This window comes from Acomys minous, assembly GCF_964271855.1.
Source record: "Acomys minous genome assembly, chromosome: 3".
NCBI classification, from domain to species: domain Eukaryota; kingdom Metazoa; phylum Chordata; class Mammalia; order Rodentia; family Muridae; genus Acomys; species Acomys minous.
In genome coordinates this window covers 68123459-68142735 of record NC_140485.1, presented here as the reverse complement: position 1 = coordinate 68142735, position 19277 = coordinate 68123459, and the positions used below count along the sequence as shown (strand labels likewise).

General features: G+C 46.2%; 1 protein-coding gene across 2 annotated transcripts in view; it reads left to right on the top strand.

Annotated features, from left to right (window-relative positions):
* Positions 1 to 19277, top strand: part of ARFGEF2 (ARF guanine nucleotide exchange factor 2) — an 89733-nt gene that overhangs the window by 52581 nt on the left and 17875 nt on the right. For both annotated transcript variants that reach the window (XM_084777170.1, XM_084777169.1), the window contains exons 22-34: positions 2472 to 2619; positions 3760 to 3859; positions 4006 to 4046; positions 4138 to 4307; positions 5461 to 5612; positions 6850 to 7022; positions 8195 to 8355; positions 10436 to 10566; positions 10665 to 10794; positions 14142 to 14277; positions 15776 to 15914; positions 16020 to 16074; positions 18646 to 18760. In XM_084777170.1, coding sequence (XP_084633296.1) covers positions 2472 to 2619; positions 3760 to 3859; positions 4006 to 4046; positions 4138 to 4307; positions 5461 to 5612; positions 6850 to 7022; positions 8195 to 8355; positions 10436 to 10566; positions 10665 to 10794; positions 14142 to 14277; positions 15776 to 15914; positions 16020 to 16074; positions 18646 to 18760 — 1651 coding nt within the window. The remainder of the gene's footprint in view (positions 1 to 2471; positions 2620 to 3759; positions 3860 to 4005; positions 4047 to 4137; positions 4308 to 5460; positions 5613 to 6849; positions 7023 to 8194; positions 8356 to 10435; positions 10567 to 10664; positions 10795 to 14141; positions 14278 to 15775; positions 15915 to 16019; positions 16075 to 18645; positions 18761 to 19277) is intronic.

Here is a 19277-nt window from a genome sequence, read left to right as displayed (position 1 = left end):
TCTAGATATAAAGAACAGAAATGCAAAGACCCCAGGGCAAGATGAGAGGTGTCAAAGTAAAGGAACATGCAGAAGCCAGAGAGGCTATGTGCAGCTGAGGAAGAGAGTGCACAGGGAGGCTGTGTGCAGCTGAGGAAGAGAGCGCACAGGGAGGCTGTGTACAGCTGAGGAAGAGAGCGCACAGGGAGGCTGTGTGCAGCTGAGGAAGAGAGCGCACAGGGAGGCTGTGTGCAGACAGAGGAAGAGAGTGGACAGGGAGGCTATGTGCAGACAGAGGAAGAGAGTGGACAGGGAGGTTATGTGCAGACAGAGGAAGAGAGTGGACAGGGAGGTTATGTGCAGACAGAGGAAGAGAGTGGACAGGGAGGTTATGTGCAGACAGAGGAAGAGAGTGGACAGGGAGGCTATGTGCAGACTGAGGAAGAGAGTGGACAGGGAGGTTATGTGCAGACTGAGGAAGAGAGTGGACAGGGAGGCTATGTGCAGACAGAGGAAGAGAGTGGACAGGGAGGTTATGTGCAGACTGAGGAAGAGAGTGGACAGGGAGGTTATGTGCAGACAGAGGAAGAGAGTGGACAGGGAGGCTATGTGCAGACAGAGGAAGAGAGTGGACAGGGAGGCTGTGTGCAGACAGAGGAAGAGAATGGACAGGGAGGCTATGTGCAGACAGAGGAACAGAGTGGACAGGGAGGCTGTGTGCAGACTGAGGAAGAGAGTGGACAGGGAGGCTGTGTGCAGACAGAGGAAGAGAGTGGACAGGGAGGCTATGTGCAGACAGAGGAAGAGAGTGGACAGGGAGGCTGTGTGCAGACAGAGGAAGAGAATGGACAGGGAGGCTGTGTGCAGACAGAGGAAGAGAGTGGACAGGGAGGCTGTGTGCAGACTGAGGAAGAGAGTGGACAGGGAGGTTATGTGCAGACTGAGGAAGAGAGTGGACAGGGAGGCTGTGTGCAGACTGAGGAAGAGAGTGGACAGGGAGGCTATGTGCAGACTGAGGAAGAGAGTGGACAGGGAGGCTGTGTGCAGACAGAGGAAGAGAATGGACAGGGAGGCTATGTGCAGACTGAGGAAGAGAGTGGACAGGGAGGTTATGTGCAGACTGAGGAAGAGAGTGGACAGGGAGGTTATGTGCAGACTGAGGAAGAGAGTGGACAGGGAGGCTGTGTGCAGACTGAGGAAGAGAGTGGACAGGGAGGCTGTGTGCAGACTGAGGAAGAGAGTGGACAGGGAGGCTATGTGCAGACTGAGGAAGAGAGTGGACAGGGAGGCTGTGTGCAGACAGAGGAAGAGAATGGACAGGGAGGCTGTGTGCAGACTGAGGAAGAGAGTGGACAGGGAGGCTATGTGCAGACTGAGGAAGAGAGTGGACAGGGAGGCTATGTGCAGACAGAGGAAGAGAGTGGACAGGGAGGCTGTGTGCAGACAGAGGAAGAGAATGGACAGGGAGGCTATGTGCAGACTGAGGAAGAGAGTGGACAGGGAGGCTGTGTGCAGACTGAGGAAGAGAGTGGACAGGGAGGCTGTGTGCAGACTGAGGAAGAGAGTGGACAGGGAGGCTATGTGCAGACTGAGGAAGAGAGTGGACAGGGAGGTTATGTGCAGACAGAGGAAGAGAGTGGACAGGGAGGCTATGTGCAGACAGAGGAAGAGAGTGGACAGGGAGGTTATGTGCTGACTGAGGAAGAGAGTGGACAGGGAGGCTATGTGCAGACTGAGGAAGAGAGTGGACAGGGAGGCTATGTGCAGACTGAGGAAGAGAGTGGACAGGGAGGTTATGTGCAGACAGAGGAAGAGAGTGGACAGGGAGGCTATGTGCAGACAGAGGAAGAGAGTGGACAGGGAGGTTATGTGCTGACTGAGGAAGAGAGTGGACAGGGAGGTTATGTGCAGACTGAGGAAGAGAGTGGACAGGGAGGTTATGTGCTGACTGAGGAAGAGAGTGGACAGGGAGGTTATGTGCTGACTGAGGAAGAGAGTGGACAGGGAGGTTATGTGCAGACTGAGGAACAGAGTGGACAGGGAGATTGGGAACAGAAACTAGGTCCAACCACATGGATTGCATGGCGTGGGAAGTGAGCCCTGCTCCACTCAGTGTTTTTCTTTATCGAGCACTCAGTGAAGTTTGCAGATACACACAGACATGTTGTTGTATGTGTGTAACCCAGCTGTACCAATTCTTCTGTTTATTGTTCACGTTTGTTGTTGTTGTTTGTTTTTGACACTAGGTTTCTCTGTGTAGCCCTGGCTGCCCTGGAACTCACTGTGTAGTCCAGGTTGGCCTATAAATCAGAGATCCACCTGCCTTTGCCTCCTTAGTGTGGGCTTAAAGGTGTGTGCCACCACTGCCCAACTCTGTTTTATTCTTAGTGTAAAAAACCACACATATCAGAAAACAGTGAGCGACTGAAGACTCCAGCACCCTCCTTCTGGCTGTAAAGCAAGCTTCACTTCTCACACCTTCTTTTTCTTAGATCTTGAAATGCATCAGCCAGCTGGAGCTTGCTCAGCTAATAGGAACTGGGGTGAAGACTCGCTACCTGTCTGGCTCCGGGCGGGAAAGAGAAGGGAGCCTGAAGGGCCACACACTGGCAGGAGAAGAATTCATGGGCCTTGGCCTCGGTAAGACACTAGGCCCAGCTGGCCAGCAAAGACCCACAAGTTAGCAGTGATGAAGCTCTTCTTGTCATATCAGCACTGCATCTGCTCTTCTTTCCTGTGCAGCTGACCATGCCCATGAATTTCGTGGGCATGCTGCCTCAGTTGCCTTGTGATTGAGTACAAGCACCTGTTTCCCAGCATGAGCAGAGTGTTTCCCTGTTCCTTCTCCACCTGGGGTCATGCTGAGGCCACCTGCAGCAGGGCTTCACTGTCTTGCCTGTGTCTCTACTTTGGAATGGTTGGATCCTGACCACATTTCACCCATGATCCTAGAGTAAATAGTTGTTCCTGTCTCTGCTTTGAGTTGAAGGGACTCTGGTCAGGGATGTAGTAATAATAGTCAACATGGCAAGCAATTGTGCCAGGCCACATTCACCCAGTTTATATATTTTAGCTCATTTGATCCTCAAAATGATCCAATGACATGAGGATTGTTACCTGCCCGTTGTGTATAACTGAGAAAACTGAAGCACAGAGCAAGTGACTTGATAGAGTCCACAGCAGGGAGGTAGCCAAGGTTGCTGGGTCCACATACAGTGGAGCAGCACAGTACAGCCAGTGCAGTTCAAGCTGTGGGAAATAGGGCCAGTAGCACCTGCTTCTCATGTGCTCTGGGGGAAACTGCAGTGAAATTCTGCCCAGCCACCAGTGTCCAGCACGAGAGCTAGACATTGTGTTCTTGGAGCCCTTGGCCGCTCACTTGATTTGAGTTTGTTTTCCTAAGCATTGGGAGATTGTCTACAAGCAAGAGAGTCTATAGCAAGATGTATTTAAGCCCAGCACGTAAGCGTGTTACTCTTTCAGCAGTGGAGCTGTGTTTGCTCTTGGCTTTCTTTCATTTGCACCCTCCTCCTATTTTCGTCCTTTGTATTTGTCTGAGGCAAACGATGCTTCCTATTGTTTGTGAGCTTTGCTTTTTTGAGGCAAAGTTTCCTGTAGGCCATGCTGGCCTCAAACTTACTATGTAGCAGAGGCTGGCCTTGAACTTCTGATCCTCATGGCTCTGCCTTGTGAGTACTAGGAATCTAGGTGTGCACCATATGCTTGGTCTGGGACCTGACAGTGTTTGGAGTTCTGTGATGGTTGTGCGTTGTGCTTTAGGTAATCTGGTGAGTGGTGGTGTGGATAGAAGACAGATGGCCAGCTTCCAGGAGTCTGTCGGTGAAACCAGCTCACAGAGTGTGGTGGTCGCAGTTGACAGGTAATGATTTTGTTTTCCAGTGATGCTCCACCCTCATCTGGCATCATTTATTAGCTTCTGGGTGTGGTGATTTTTAATCTGTTTAACTATTAATGTTTTCTCTCTGCCTTTTCTGAGTACTTGAGACATTTCAATTTCCTCCCTAGAATTTTCACTGGCTCTACCAGACTGGATGGAAATGCAATAGGTATGCATCCAACTTTTGTGACAACCATATGTGCCTCCCATTGTTAGGGTGTGAATCTCACTGTGTGTTGCTGTCTCTGCTCTGTCTGTAGTTGACTTTGTCCGCTGGCTGTGTGCTGTGTCCATGGATGAGCTGGCTTCACCCCACCATCCTCGCATGTTCAGCCTGCAGAAGATTGTGGAGATATCATATTACAACATGAACCGGATCCGGCTGCAGTGGTCTCGGATATGGCATGTCATTGGAGATCACTTCAATAAGGTAACTGCTCCCATCTAGAGGCCACTTTAATGGCAGTAATGTTGGGTGGTAGTGGCGCACGCCTTTAATCCCAGCACTCGGGGGCAGAGGCAGGCAGATCTCTTGAGAGTTCTAGGCCAGCTTGGTCTACAAAACAAATCCAGAACAGCCAAGGTTTCTCAAACCCACACCCCCCCCCCCCAAAAAAAAGAAGTAATACAAAGTGTAGGTCTCATTTGGGAGGTTTGCCATCAATTCATTTTTTTCCTGTGAAATCAAGGACAGTTTGGTAGGACTAACCCCATGTCCAGGTCAGGCTATAGTACAAATGTTGTTGTGGTGCCTGGATGAACCTGCCGGTACTCAGATGCGTGGGAAATCCTACAGTCCCTCCTAGAGACCCATAGTGAAGCCGTGCTCACACACCACTCAGAGTCAGAGCTTCTTATGCGCAGGCCCCCAGTGCCAGTCTTCTTCCACAACCTTGTTGGAAAATTGTCATTTGTTTGTAAGTCAGAGACAAGCCAAAGACATCTGGAACAAACAGGCATTCTAAAACAGACAGCTGCTAGAGTGAGCCAGCTATGGCTTCCTTCGTCCACTTAAGATTTCATTCTATTCAGAGGGCTAGAGATAGGGCTCTGCCTCCAGTGCCTGCCATGCATGAGCACCTGCGTTTGATCCCTGGAACCCACAGGAAAGCTGGACTACCAGTGCATATCTGTGGCCAAGACAAGCTCCTTAGAGCTCATTGGCCAGCCCTTCTAGCCAACCAGTGGGCGCAGGGTTGGTGAGCAACCTGTCTCACACAATAAGGTGGAAAACAATAAAGACACCCAATTTCAACATCTTGCCTCCACACTCACTGAACACACATGAATATATATACCACATACATACCAAAATATAAGTACTTAAAAGAAAGAAAAAGCACATTCTAGCACACATGCCAGTGTGCACAACTGTAATCCCAGCCCAGGAAGGAGGCTGGAGGCTTGCTTGTCTTCCACTGTGACGCTTGCACAACACTGGGAAAGTCTCAGCCAAGAAGTAGCATTTTCTGTCTTTCTAGATGTACCTGCCAGAGTGATTGCAGGTGGGCTGCCTGCCTTTATATAGAGCCCTACACCCACAATTGTTCCTCTGACCTGCTTTTCACTTCCTGTTCTGCTAGGTTGGCTGTAACCCCAATGAAGATGTGGCCATTTTTGCTGTTGACTCACTGCGGCAACTCTCTATGAAGTTTCTGGAGAAGGGAGAATTAGCCAATTTCCGATTTCAGAAGGATTTTCTGAGACCATTTGAGCATATTATGAAGAAAAACAGGTAATAATATATTATTGTAAAGGCCCTTGGTCACATTCCCTATTGGTGGCTAAAAGTCTATCCTACCACTAACCACATGATGAATTTTCTTCTCCCTTCTTGGTGGTAGGCTGAAGAACCAGGTCAAAAACTCCCTTAATCAATAAATAGTTCAAGTGCTTGGCATTAGCTTAGCCCTTACTTAGACTGTCTGATCCACTCCCCAAACACACACACACACATGCATGTATATGTGTGTACATGTATAAGTATTTATACATTCACATCTCCAATAGGTTTGAAAATTCTGTGTGGGAAAATAGCCAGGAATTCTATTTTATGTGGTTTTGAAATCACTGTGTAGGCAGTCAGCCCGTCTTTGCTTCAGGTTGCATCTTTGCTTTGTGGGCTTTCTCTTTGCCTTCTTTGAATCACTGATATGTGGTCAGTGAACATGGGCCTGTGCAGTCTGTTTCTTCTCACTTGTAAGAGAACAGAGTTTCCTCATGACTGTGTGGCTTCCTAGCTTTGCAAGTGTGTAAGTGCGCCTGTCACAAGTATTCAGGTAATATGTCTCTAACCTTGCTGCTATACAGGGATTGGGCCAGGGATTATCATGTATAATGAAATTTAAAATATTAGCTGGGCGTGGTGGTGCACGCCTTTAATCCCTGTACGTGGGAGGCAGAGGCAGGTGGATTGCTGTGAGTTCGAGGCCAGCCTGGTCTACAAAGCGAGTCCAGGACAGCCATGGCTACACAGAGAAACCCTGTCTCGGAAAACCAAACATCGTCATCATCATCATCATCATAATAAAAACTTTAAATTCCATGTGTATAGTCTTATTTATGTTGTGTGTTTAACATAAACATTTACTCTGCCTCAAAAGAGGATTGACTGGGTCTTACGGATTTGGTGACTGATTTGGTAACTGAAATGAAGGCCAGGCAGAAAAGCTGACAGAGTGGCTTCAGCCACAGGCTGAACAAGAAGTCAGAGATAGGCAGTGCCAGCTCTGGCTCCACAGCACAAAGCCTCATAAGTCCAGATTTGTCTAGTCCGTAGTTTTTCCAAACAGAGCAGCACTTTCTCTTTAACCTTATGGCTTCATGATTGTAGGGTGGTCTCTCTGATTCCAGAGTGGAATAGGAGGAGGAGCTGAGCCTGAGTGAATATGTGCCTTACAACAGGGTTTTCTAATGTGCTGCCTGAAAGGCAGAGCATCTCTTATCTTCCCACTCTCCCACCTCTTGCCTAGGTCCCCGACCATCCGGGACATGGTGATCCGCTGCATCGCCCAGATGGTGAGCTCCCAGGCAGCCAACATCCGCTCCGGCTGGAAGAACATCTTTGCTGTGTTCCACCAGGCTGCCTCTGACCACGATGGGAACATTGTGGAGCTGGCCTTCCAAACCACTGGCCACATCGTCTGTAAGTGTCTCAGTTCTCTCCTGTCTGACATCCCACTTGAAATCTAGCAGCTGACCCCTTCTTAGCTGTCCATCTTCCTGTGATGGGATAAACATGCTGGGCAGGGTTGAAAGCACTTGACATGTGTTCATCTTTTGTTTTGTTTTCTTTTTTCTTTTTTTTTTAAATAACTTTTATTTAGTTTTATTTTATGTGCATTGGTATGTAAGTATCAGATGCCTTGGAATTGGAGTTACAAACAGTGGTGAGCTGCCATTTGGGTGCTGGGAATTGAACCCAGGTCCTTTAGAAGAGCAGATAGTGCTCTTAACCACTGAGCCATCTCTCCAGCCCCTTGTTTTATTTTTGAGAGAGGGTTTCTCTGTGTAGTCCTGGCTGTCCTGGACCTCTCTCTGTAGACCAGACTGGCCTCGAACTCACAGAGATCCACCTGCCTCTTCCCAAGGGCTGGGATTAAAGGTGTGTGCCACTATGCCCAGCCTGGCATGTGTTCATCTTGACAACAGTGCAGTGAATGAGATGTAGTCAGTTTTCAATCCTGGCAAGTCCCATGTCTGATGCTGCCAGCTCACTACAACGCAGACCTAACCTCTAAGCCCCTCTCTCTGCTTTTGTGGTCTTTTGCCAACACATGGGTATGTGGAGCAGCAGAAAACCCAAGGACACTCTGAGCTGAGGTAAACAAGGTGGTGCTCCCATCAGAGCAAGCAGGGGTCCTTTCTGCAGTCTGTCAGGTGCCACAGGTTTCACTTTGAAAGTGGCCCAGAGCATGGTGCTGAGTCCAATCTTGTACAGAAAAACAAGCTGGCTGCAGGCAGGAGTTCCGGTGCTGTTGGCTCTTGGTTCAGTGCTGATGCCTTCACAGTACCTGTTATATAAGGCGTCAAGAACACAGCCAAAGCGGCTCATGGTCACTGGTTGATGAGAACGCGCCAGGCTCACAGGAAGCTTCTGTTTCCCCTGGGAGCAGATGTTTAGTGCTCCATACTTGTGTTCATGGACATTGTAAACAGAACTATTGTTTCCTCCATTTTATCAAAGAGGAAGCTGAGGCACGGAAGAAGCATAATAGCTATGAGAAGCCTTCATCAGAGACCCTGGCATGATTAGATTCATGAAGGCAGTTGTCCCTGACCTCCATTTCCAAACCCTGCTGCCTTATGTCTCCCCAGCAACCATCTTCCAGCACCACTTCCCTGCAGCCATTGACTCCTTCCAGGATGCTGTGAAGTGCTTGTCGGAGTTCGCCTGCAACGCTGCTTTCCCTGACACCAGCATGGAGGCCATCCGTCTCATCCGCTTCTGTGGGAAATATGTCTCAGAGAGGCCTCGGGTGTGTCTCCCTTCCTTGTTTCTGTGGGTGGGAACAAAACCCTTGCTACTGACAAGACCCTTCCCACGGTGTGTTAGGAAAGTGTGCCCAAGGCCAGGCAGTGGTGGCAAGCACCTGTAATCCCAGCACTCAGGAGGCAGAGGCAGGTGGATCACTGAGGCCAGTTGGTCTACAGAGTGAATTCCAGGTTGGCTAGGCTACATGGAGAAACCCTGCCAGAGGGGCGTGTGTGTGTGTGTGTGTGTGTGTGCACTCAGGAGGCAGAGGCAGAGGCAGGTGGATCACTGAGGCCAGCTGGTCTACAGAGTGAATTCCAGGTTGGCTAGGCTGCATGGAGAAACCCTGCCAGAGGTGTGTGTGTGTGTGTGTGTGTGTGTGTGTGTGTGTGTGTGTGTGTGTGTGTCTGTGTATCTATTTCAGATGGTGCCACCACTGGGGCACAACTTTTCCTTATTGTGTAGACATGGGAGTATTGGCATTTATTTATACTGATGGGTTTTGGTCTTAATGATAGCTAACATTTCTTTGTTTACTTTACATTCTATTTCTTTTTTTGTGCATGCGTGCGTGTTGTACGTGTGTATGTTTGGGGGTAGGTGTCATAGTGTATGCGTGGAGACCAGAGGGCAATCTACAGGAGTCTGTTTTCTCCAACCATCTAAGTCCTGGGGCTTGAACTCAAATCATCAGACTCGGTAGCAGGTGCTTTAACACTGAGCCATCTTATCAGCCCCCTACTCTCTTTTTTTTTGGCTTTTTAAAAAAATTTATTTATTAGGTATATAGTATTTTGCCTGAATATACATCTGCATGCCAAAAGAGGCCACCAGATCTCATTATAGATGGTTGTGAGCCACCATGTATTTGCTGGGAATTGAACTCAGGACCTTTGGAAGAGCAAGCAGTGCTTGTAACCTCTGAGCCATCTCTCTAGCCCTTATTTAGCTTTTTAAAGATAGCATCTTGAAACTGGATAGATGTTTCAGTGGTTGAGAGCACTAGCTGCTCTTCAGAGGACTTAGGTTCATTTCTCAGCACCCACACAGCAGCTCACAGCTGTAACTCCCAGTTCTAAGGAATTCAACACGCTCACCCAGACATACATGTAGGCAAAACACCAATGCACATGAAATAAAAAGAAAAGGAAGGAAGGAAGGAGAGGGAGAGAGACACACACACACAGACAGACAGACAGGGAGAGAGAGGCTTTGCTTAGTGTAATCCTCCTGCCTCATCTTCTAAGCATTGTGGTTACAGACATAAGCCAAAAAAGCAAAATTTTGATTTTTGGATATAATATCGTGCTGTGTACCCCAAGCTAATACGGAACTCACTCTGTAGTCCAGGCTAGCCTCAGACTTAAGGCAATCCTCCTGCCTCAGTCTGCTGAGTGCTAGGATTCCAGACATTCACCATCACACCTGGCAGTTGGTCATACTGAGCTTTCTTCCCCATACTGTCTTCCTATGTGGTAACAGCTGCTGAGTTTGGGCAGAAAGGTCAAGAAGCTAGACGTTCCTTATGAAAGAAAGAAAATGGTTGGGCTTGGGTGGCATAGTAGTGGTGAAGACCATTTGCTGCCTTTCAGGGCACCACCCACGTTGTATAGCTCACAGCTGCCTGTAACTCCAGCTCCAGGGGATCAGACACCTTCTGGGCTCTGTAAGCCCATACTTATGTGCACACTCCTGGACACAGATACATTCTATTTCTTTCTTTCTTTTTTTTTTTTTTTGTGTGTGTGTGCATGCATGTTGTGCGTGTGTATGTTTGTGTATGTTGGGGGTAGGTGTCATAGCGTATGTGTGGAGATCAGAGGACAATCTACAGGAGTCTGTTTTCTCCAACCATCTAAGTCCTGGGGCTTGAACTCAAATCATCAGACTCTAGCCCTCACTCAGGGCTATAGGGTCATGGGGATAGCACCTCCAGAGGTCAGGTGAGCGGCGCTCTCCGGCTCTAGGATTTTCCCTTCTACGCTGCTGAGCAGAGAATTTGGGGAGATTGTCTGGAGCCTTGCTTGCCTGTTTGATTCCTACTGCTTGTTTAGGCTGCATCTGAGAAGTGGTTTCCCTTGCAGGTACTGCAAGAGTACACAAGCGATGACATGAATGTGGCTCCTGGTGACAGGGTCTGGGTCAGAGGCTGGTTTCCCATCCTGTTTGAGCTTTCCTGCATCATTAACAGATGCAAGTTAGATGTGCGCACAAGGTAACTGGGTCCCCAGGGTGCCTGGACCACAGCTTCTCTCCCTCCCCATCTCAGTTGTGGTGTTTTCTTCCCCACCTGCTCCCCTGCTTTTTCTCCAGAGGACTCACCGTCATGTTTGAGATCATGAAGAGCTATGGCCACACCTTTGCAAAGCACTGGTGGCAGGACCTGTTCAGGATTGTGTTTCGCATTTTTGACAACATGAAACTCCCTGAACAACAGTCAGAGGTAGGTGATGGCTACAGCATTGCCTGTGAGTGGATGTGATGGGGCCCAAAGCCTGGCTGGCCTTCCTGGGGTTGTGTTCCCAAATAACAGGTTTGAAAACACAGAACCAGTCAAGGAGCTTTTACAAGTGGACAAAAGGACTGTCTCTCCTAGACCAGTGTCAGCTGCTGCTGGGAGATCCCTTTCTGGGGAAAGAGAGAGGAAGTAACTCATGGTTTGTCCACCTGGGCCTGGCACTGCCTGCCAGCTCTGCAGGCTCATGGCTGCTTGTCTGTGTTGTTTCATAGTACCATCTGGTCCCTAAGGACTCACAGTAGAGGGATAACTGGGACAACATGGACAAGACAAACACTCCCTCCTCCTCTTTTTGTTTTTTTGTTTTGTTTTGTTTTTATTTTTAAGATTTATTTATTATTTGTAATAGTAAATTAGAGTATTCTGCCTGCATTGAACACCTGCATTCCAGAAGCAGGCACCAGATCTCATTATAGATGGTTGTGAGCCACCATGTATTTGCTAGGAATTGAACTCAGGATCTTTGGAAGAGCAAGCAGTGCTTGTAACCTCTGAGCCATCTCTCTAGTCCCTAGTATGGAACTTTTTTTTTCTTTTTTTTGAGACAGAGTTTCTCTGTGTAGCTCTGGTTGTTCTGGAACTCACTCTATAGACCAGGCTGGCCTCAAACTCACAGACATCTGCCTACTTCTGCCTCCCGAGTGCTGGGATTAAAGGTGTGTGCCACTATTATGCCTGAAAGGCCCTTTTTAAAAGTATTGTTTCAGGAACATCATTTCTCCCTCACCCAGCATAAATATAGTAAGTGCTTAATATGAAATATCTGGATACAGAGAGTTTACCCCTCTGTCACATAGACACTGAAAATACCACTACGTGTGTTTTCCTGAACATAGTTTACATGGTTGAGCATAGAATTTTGTCCTATTCTTTAATCTTAGAGTCAATTTTTTCCTTATCATAAAACAGATACAGATACATTTCAGAAAAATACTTTGCTAGCATGCAGGAAATACGTGACTTATCTTGTGTAAATCCAGCTCCAGGGATCTGTCTGCTTCTGCAGCCCAATGCTGGCATTTTACGTAGATTCTAAGGATTGAACTCAGGTCTTCATGCTTGCATGGCAAGGCCTTTCCCAGCTATGCCACCTCCCCAGTTCTTAAGTGAGACTTCCTGAAAATCACTTGTACTTGGATTCTTGTCTCTTTCCTTGAGGACAAGAAGCCTGGAGGCCATACTTCTGAACTCAGATCCATACCCCTCGCTGCATGTCTGTCAGCAGAGTGTGAGGATTGCTGTTTCTCCATGCCCCACGCCACCCCAACTCTTCACATTTTAATTTATTTCACTGTTATGCATGGCTAGGCCTAAACACATGGCAGAGGTTCTTATTGGCTAGTGAGGCTGCCTGTTTCCTGCCACCACGGATCACATGATTTTCCTGTTGCCAACTGGTGGTGGCTTTTCTTCTTCTTCTTCTTCTTCTTCTTCTTCTTCTTCTTCTTCTTCTTCTTCTTCTCCTCCTCCTCCTCCTCCTCCTCCTCCTCCTCCTCCTCCTCCTCCTCCCCCTCCTCCTCCTCCTCCTCCTTCTTCTTTTTAATTTATTTATTTTTATTTTTTATTTTTGTTTTTCCAGACAGGGTTTCTCTGTGTAGCCTTGGCTGTCCTGGACTCATATAGACCAGGCTGGCCTCAAACTCACAGCAGTCTACCTGCCTTTGCCTCCTGAGTGCTGGGATTAAAGGTGCCACCACCACGCCATGTTCAAATAGGCTTTTTGTCATGTGTTATTCGCCTTTTCCTTGTTGGTTCCTTTTCTCTTTGTTTGTTGGGGGGGGTCTGAGTTTTTTTTGGTGGTTGTTTTGTTTATTTTTATATTTTTTGAGACAAGGTCTCATTCTCTAGCCTAGACTGGCCTGGAAATCACTTTGTAATCATTGCTTTTTCATCATTATCTTTATTTTATTTTATTTTTTACTTAGGGGTGTGTGTGTGTGTGTGTGTGTGTGTGTGTGTTTAAATGTGTTTTTTGGGGGGAAGGCTACTGTTGAGATAGGTTTGGTTTTTTGTTTTTTCTTGTTTGTGTGTGTTTATAGGTTTTTGTTTTTAGGTTTTTTTGGTTTGGTTTGGTTTTTGAGACAGGGTTTCTCTGTGTTAGCTGTGGCTGTCCTGGACTCACTTTGTACAGCAGGCTGGCCTCAAACTCACAGCCTGCCTCTGCCTCCCAGGTGCTGGGATTAAAGGTGTGCACCACTGTGCCCAGCTTAAAATTCTTCTCATACACTATATTTTCATTATTTCTCTTTCTCTTTTAAAAAACACACAAAAACGAAATCAAAACAAGCAAAAGACCAATAAGACAAATAAAACAAAACACAAAGTCCACCAAAACCCCATGGAGTTCATTCCTATACTGAAGTGTGGCTCCCATTCAAAGTGTGACTCCAGGGAAGAAGTCTGATTTCTGCTTTCCCAGCAGCTGTCAATTATAAATGGCTTCTCGGTCAGGGTGGGACCATGTTCACCTACATCTGTGCAGATCTTTACTTAAGCTCTTAAATTACCAGGTCTGCCAGGCGTGGTGGCACACACCTTTAATCCCAGCACTTGGGAGGCAGAGGCAGGCAGATCGCTGTGAGTTTGAGGTCAGATTGGTCTACAAAGCAAGTCCAGGATAGCCAAGGATACACAGAGAGACCCTGTCTCAAAAATGGAAAAAAAGAAAAAGAAAAAAAAGTATCAGGTCTTCCAGTTTCTGGCTTTTACTTTGAAAACTCTGTTTAGTGACACTTCCCTTTTTTGTGCCTTTGTAAGCATTTTTATTATATTTCTTTGATACTTTTATGCAATAATTTTTAAAAACTCTGTGTGTGTGTGTGTGTGTGTGTGTGTGTGTGTAGGGTATTAGGTGACCTCCTCTTTCACACTCCATCTCTTACTTTGAGGCAAGGTCTCTTGGTGAATGTGAGGCTCACATTTTCTCCATTTGGCAAACCTCAGTGATCATAATTGTTTCCACCTCTTCCCCCAGAAAAGGGATTACAGAGGGATCTGGGATACCCAGCCTGTTACATGGGTCTGGGATCTGAAATTCCAGTCCTCATGATTGCGCAGCAAGTGCTCTTAACTGCTGGGCCATCTCCCTCATCTTCCTCCGCTCACACATCTGACTGTCCCTGGAGAGTCAGGTGGAGGGAGTGGTCTGACTGCGTGGCTGTGGGCAGCTTTGAGATGTTGATACGTACTGCTAAAAGAAGGTCCAGCTTACAAGAGTAGCCATCTCCCGCAGACAGCTTGGTTTCAAGATTCAGCTTCTTTTTTTCCACCAGAAATCAGAGTGGATGACGACCACCTGCAACCATGCGCTGTATGCTATCTGTGACGTGTTCACGCAGTTCTACGAGGCTCTGAATGAAGTGCTTCTCTCAGATGTGTTTGCACAGCTGCAGTGGTGCGTGAAACAAGGTACTCAGTAAGCCTGGGCAGGGCCAGCACTCCTCTTACACAGTCTTAATGAAAAATAAAATTTCTGTCTATAAAAGTATTAATGTAATGCTAAGGGACACTGTGCAATTTAATCTACTAGTCCCTTCCCTGGTTGGTTTATCTAGCACATTTTAAAGATATTTTTTGTTTTAAAAGGTGAGTTTTGTTTTAAAAGGTGAGATACACTTTTGTGCTTCCAAGTTTTTAATTAATGAATTTATTTTATATCCTGACCACAGTTTCCCCTCCTTCCTCTACTCACAATCCATGTATCCTGTTCTGTCCCATATCCAACCCCCTATACCTCCCCCATTTTAAGTTTTATGTGTTTGTAATTTTTTTTGTAGTAAAATGTATTTAAAGTACTTTTGGAGTCAAAGTTAACAGCTTCATCAGTGGACATCCTTTAGTGTGAATAGTTATGTGTTCCTGTTAGTGTGTATCGGATAAGGACCAGGATGCCTTGGGGGCTGGAGAGATGGCTCAGAGTTCAATTCCCAGCAGCCTCGCGGTGGCTCATAACATCTATAATGAGATCTGCCCACTTCTGGTCTGTAGGCAAAATACTGTATACATAATTAATAAAGATAGACAGACAGACAGATAGATAGATAGATAGACAGATCTTTAAAAAAAAAAAAAAGATCAGGATCCCATTTTGCCCTAAGGCAAAGTTAAATTCAGTTAAGATTTTTGAAAAGTGACTCCTTTTTTTTTTTTTTTTCTTTTTTGGCTTTTTGTGACAGGGTCTCTCTGTGTAGCCTGGTTGTCCTGAAACATGCTCTGTAGACCAGACTAGCCTTGAATGAACATTTGCCTGCCTCTGTATCCCAGATGCTGGGGTTAAAGGTGTGTACCAGCATACCTGCCTGGCAAAAAAATGATTACATTTTAAAGTAAGCGGTGAACAATTATACTATTTTGATGGCAAAAATTGGAAAGGTAGTCAGTGATTAAATCAGAAACACTGTTTTTAATGTATCTTATGCCATTTCCTGTAGTTGAGCCAGTTAAAGTAGCAAAACACTGACCTTTGTCTACCTATACCAGAAAACTGACTTAATCATGCTTCTTTAAAAACGTTTTTTTATGTGCTTGGGTGTGCTTCCTACATGTATGTCTGTGCACCATGTGTGTGCCGAATGTCCATGAAGGTTAGAAGAGAGAGCTCCTGGGACAGAGTTACAGAGGTTGTGAGCCACCATGCGCATGCTAGGAATTGAACCCAGGTGATCTGGAAGAGCAGCAGTACTCTTAACCGCTGAGCCAGCTCTCCAGCCACAGTTTGTGTCTTTTAATGGCATACTTCAGTTATAATATTTTGAATCTCTATAGTCTGGTTTCATTAAAGTTAAAGACCTCCAATTATAATCCCCCCTCATACTGTCAGATACTGGATCCATCAGACTCAGATCTCGTTTGGTTGGTATTAGGACAACAGTTAAAGTTTAATGACAGACACTGTTCAATTTTGCAGATAATGAGCAGTTGGCCCGATCAGGTACCAATTGCTTAGAGAACCTAGTGATATCCAATGGAGAGAAGTTCAGCCCTGCTGTCTGGGACGAAACCTGCAATTGCATGTTGGATATTTTCAAAACCACCATCCCACATGTGTAAGTGCTAAGGCAATTACCTAGTGTCCCGTGTGTCCAGGGGACATTGCCAGGCACCCAGGTGCAGCTAGTGCTCATCTTTGTCTTCTGTCCTGTTCCCTTAAGTTTGCTGACATGGAGACCGGCGGGAATGGAGGAAGAGACATCAGACAAACATTTGGTAAGTTCCTTTATCCTCTTCTCATACCCTGATAAGGTAGTCAGCCTAGGCTAACAAGATGGCTCGGGGGTAAAGGTGCTTGCAACCAAGCCTAATGACCTGAGTTCAGTGCCTAGACCTGCATGGTAGAGGGAGGGAACTAACTCCTACAGGGTTGTCCTCTGACCCCCAGACACACCCTGGCACACAGGCCCCTTTCTGCACAACACATAAAATCAGCAAATAAGATGTAATTCAAAACATCAGTTAGCCTATATGTTTTGAAGCTTTCTTATGCCGGGCAGTGATGGCGCACGCCTTTAATTCCAGCACTCGGGAGGCAGAGGCAGGTGGATCGCTGTGAGTTTGAGGCCAGCCTGGTCTACAAAGCGAGTTCAGGACAGCCGAGGCTACACAGAGAAACTCTGTCTTGAAAAACTGGAAAAAAAAAAAAAAGAATGAAGCTATCTTATGGGAGTGAAAAAGCTTACAGCCTAAAATTAACATGCCTTCTGGGTGTAATGGTATATGCCTTTGATCCCAGCACTTAGGGCAAAATTAGGAAGATCTCAGAGTTCCAGGCTAGCCAGCGGATACATAGTGAGCCTCTGTGCCCCTCCAGAAAGAATTATTGTAGGCCTTTATCATTTTCTACAAAGTACAGAAAAGAGTTTTGTTGTTGTGGTTGTTGTTTTTCTGGTTTTTCGAAACAGGATCTCTGTGTAGCCGTGTGTGTGTGTGTGTGTGTGTGTGTGTGTGTGTGTGTGTGTGTGTGTGTCTGTGTGTCTGTGTGTGTCTGTGTGTGTGTGTAGATTTGTGCATATAAGTGCAGTGTCCACTGTGGTCAGAAAAAGGCATTGGATCCCAAGAGGTTCAAAAAAGCTAGAGTCACAGGAGGTTGTAAAGCCACCTGACATGGGTGCTGGGAATCGAACTCTGCTCCTCTGCAAGAACAGTCACTACTCTTAACCCCTAAGCCATCTTTTCAGCCTCAAAAGTTCTAATTTAAATCTCTCTTTAAAATTCTTTTACTAGCCGGGCGTGGTGGCGCACGCCTTTAATCCCAGCACTCGGGAGGCAGAGGCAGGCAGATCGCTGTGAGTTCGAGGCCAGCCTGGTCTACAAAGCGAGTCCAGGACAGCCAAGGCTACACAGAGAGACCCTGTCTCGAAAAACAAAACAAAACAAAACAAATAAAATTCTTTTACTGCTTCTGCAGGAAGGTATGCAAATTTGAGAATTATTCATTTGCATTCCCAAGTAATGGAAAGATTTAAAAATAACCATTAGATTTTAAAAGGACTTGGGGCTTGAGCATGAAGCTGAATGAAGTCAAAGTTTATTCAATTTTTTAAAAGTGTGTGTGTGTGTGTGTGTGTGTGTGTGTGTGTTAACAAGACAACTTGGAGGAGTTGGTTCTCTGCTTCATCGTGTAGATTCCAGGGATGAACTCAGTTATCAAACATAGTGGCAAGTGCTTTACCTACTGAGCCATCTTACTGGTCCAAGAGTTTATTCCGTTTAAAGCATGGTATTTAAACATCTTCTGGTTTTGCTGAATATGATGGTGCTCACCTTTAATCCCAGCACTCAGGAGGCAAAAGCAGGTGGATTTCTGTGAGTTCAAGCCCAGCCTAATGGATAGAGTAAGTTCCAGGACTGCCAGGGCTACATAAGAGAACCTTGTCTTCAAAATCTAAAAATAAATGAAACATTTTCTTCTTTTTAAACTCTCTCTCTCTCTCCCTCCCTCCCTCCTTCCTTCTCTTTCTCTGTGTCTATCTCTCTCTCTTCCTCTCCCTACCCCGTGTGTGTGTGTGTGTGTGTGTGTGTGTGTGTGTGTGTGTGTGTGTGTGTAAAAGAGAGACAGAGACAGATGCGAAAGAGAGAGCATGCCTGCTGTGGTACACATGTGGGCTGAAGAGAAACTTTGCAGGAGTAAGTTCTTTGCTTCTATCACCTAGGTCTTGGGAATCAGATCTGGGTCATGAGGCTTAGCAGTAAGCACCTTTACCTGCTGTGTGGTCTTGTTGGCCCTTTGTTTTTAAATTTTCATTTTAATATCAGTAGGAAAAAACCAGCTACAACATTACTGACTTAATTTTAAATTTTGCCTAACTAAAAATGTTGTTACACTGCGACCTGGTAATAGTGGCCAGACGCCTTTAATCCCAGCACTCCAGAGGCAGAGGCAGGCAGCTCTGTGAATCCAAAGCTGTCTGAGAAAACACAGAGAAACTCTGTTTTAAAAAACAAACAAATAGGGCTGGAAAGATGGCTCAGTGGTTAAGAGCGCCACCTGCTCTTCCAGAGGTCCTGAGTTCAATTCCCAGCAACCACATGGTGGCTCAAAACCATTTATAATGTGATCTGATGCCCTCTTCTGCCGATAAAGCACTCATATACAATAAATAAATAAATCTTTTAAAAAACCAAATAAACAAAAAAACAAAAAAATAAATCTGTCACACTTATCATTATAATGTGTATTTTAACTAAATTTAACATAGGCCATTGGTGTTATGAGTCATATCACTGCTGGACACTGAAGAAAAGCAAGCATTGTATTTTTTTTTTCCTGATTTACATTAGGATATGGATCTGGACCGCCAGTCTTTAAGCAGCATTGACAGAAATGCCTCGGAGAGAGGACAGAGCCAGATCTCCAACCCTACAGATGACAGCTGGAAGGGTGCCCCATATGCAAGTAAGATCTTTTGTTCTGGGTGAGTTTTCAGTATTTAGTTGAACGGCACATTTATGTGGCTGAGTATTTGAGAGCACCAACACCAACAGGATACATCCCTCTGCCCACTCTTCTCTCTTCTGTGCCACTGTGTTGCCAGACTCTGGCCTCTCTGCAGTCATTATATCCGTATGCCTGCAAATATATGCACACTCACATGCATACATGTACAGTTTATGCCAGTTATGGGATGGCATGCAATATTCCCTTTCACTTAGTGCGTCATTCACTGTCAATACATAGAGTTTTCACATTTTAATACTGTTGCCTGTTTTTGGTTTTTTCAAGACAGAGTTTCTCTGTGTAGCCTTGTCTGTCCTGGACTCACTTTGTAGAGCAGGCTGGCCTCAAACTCACAGCAATCCACCTGCCTCTGCCTCCCAAGTGCTGGGATTAAAAGTGTGCGCCACCCATACCCTGCCTGTTGCCTGTTGTTTAAATGGGTCTTTTGTTTGTTTGTTTTGTTTTTCGAGACAGG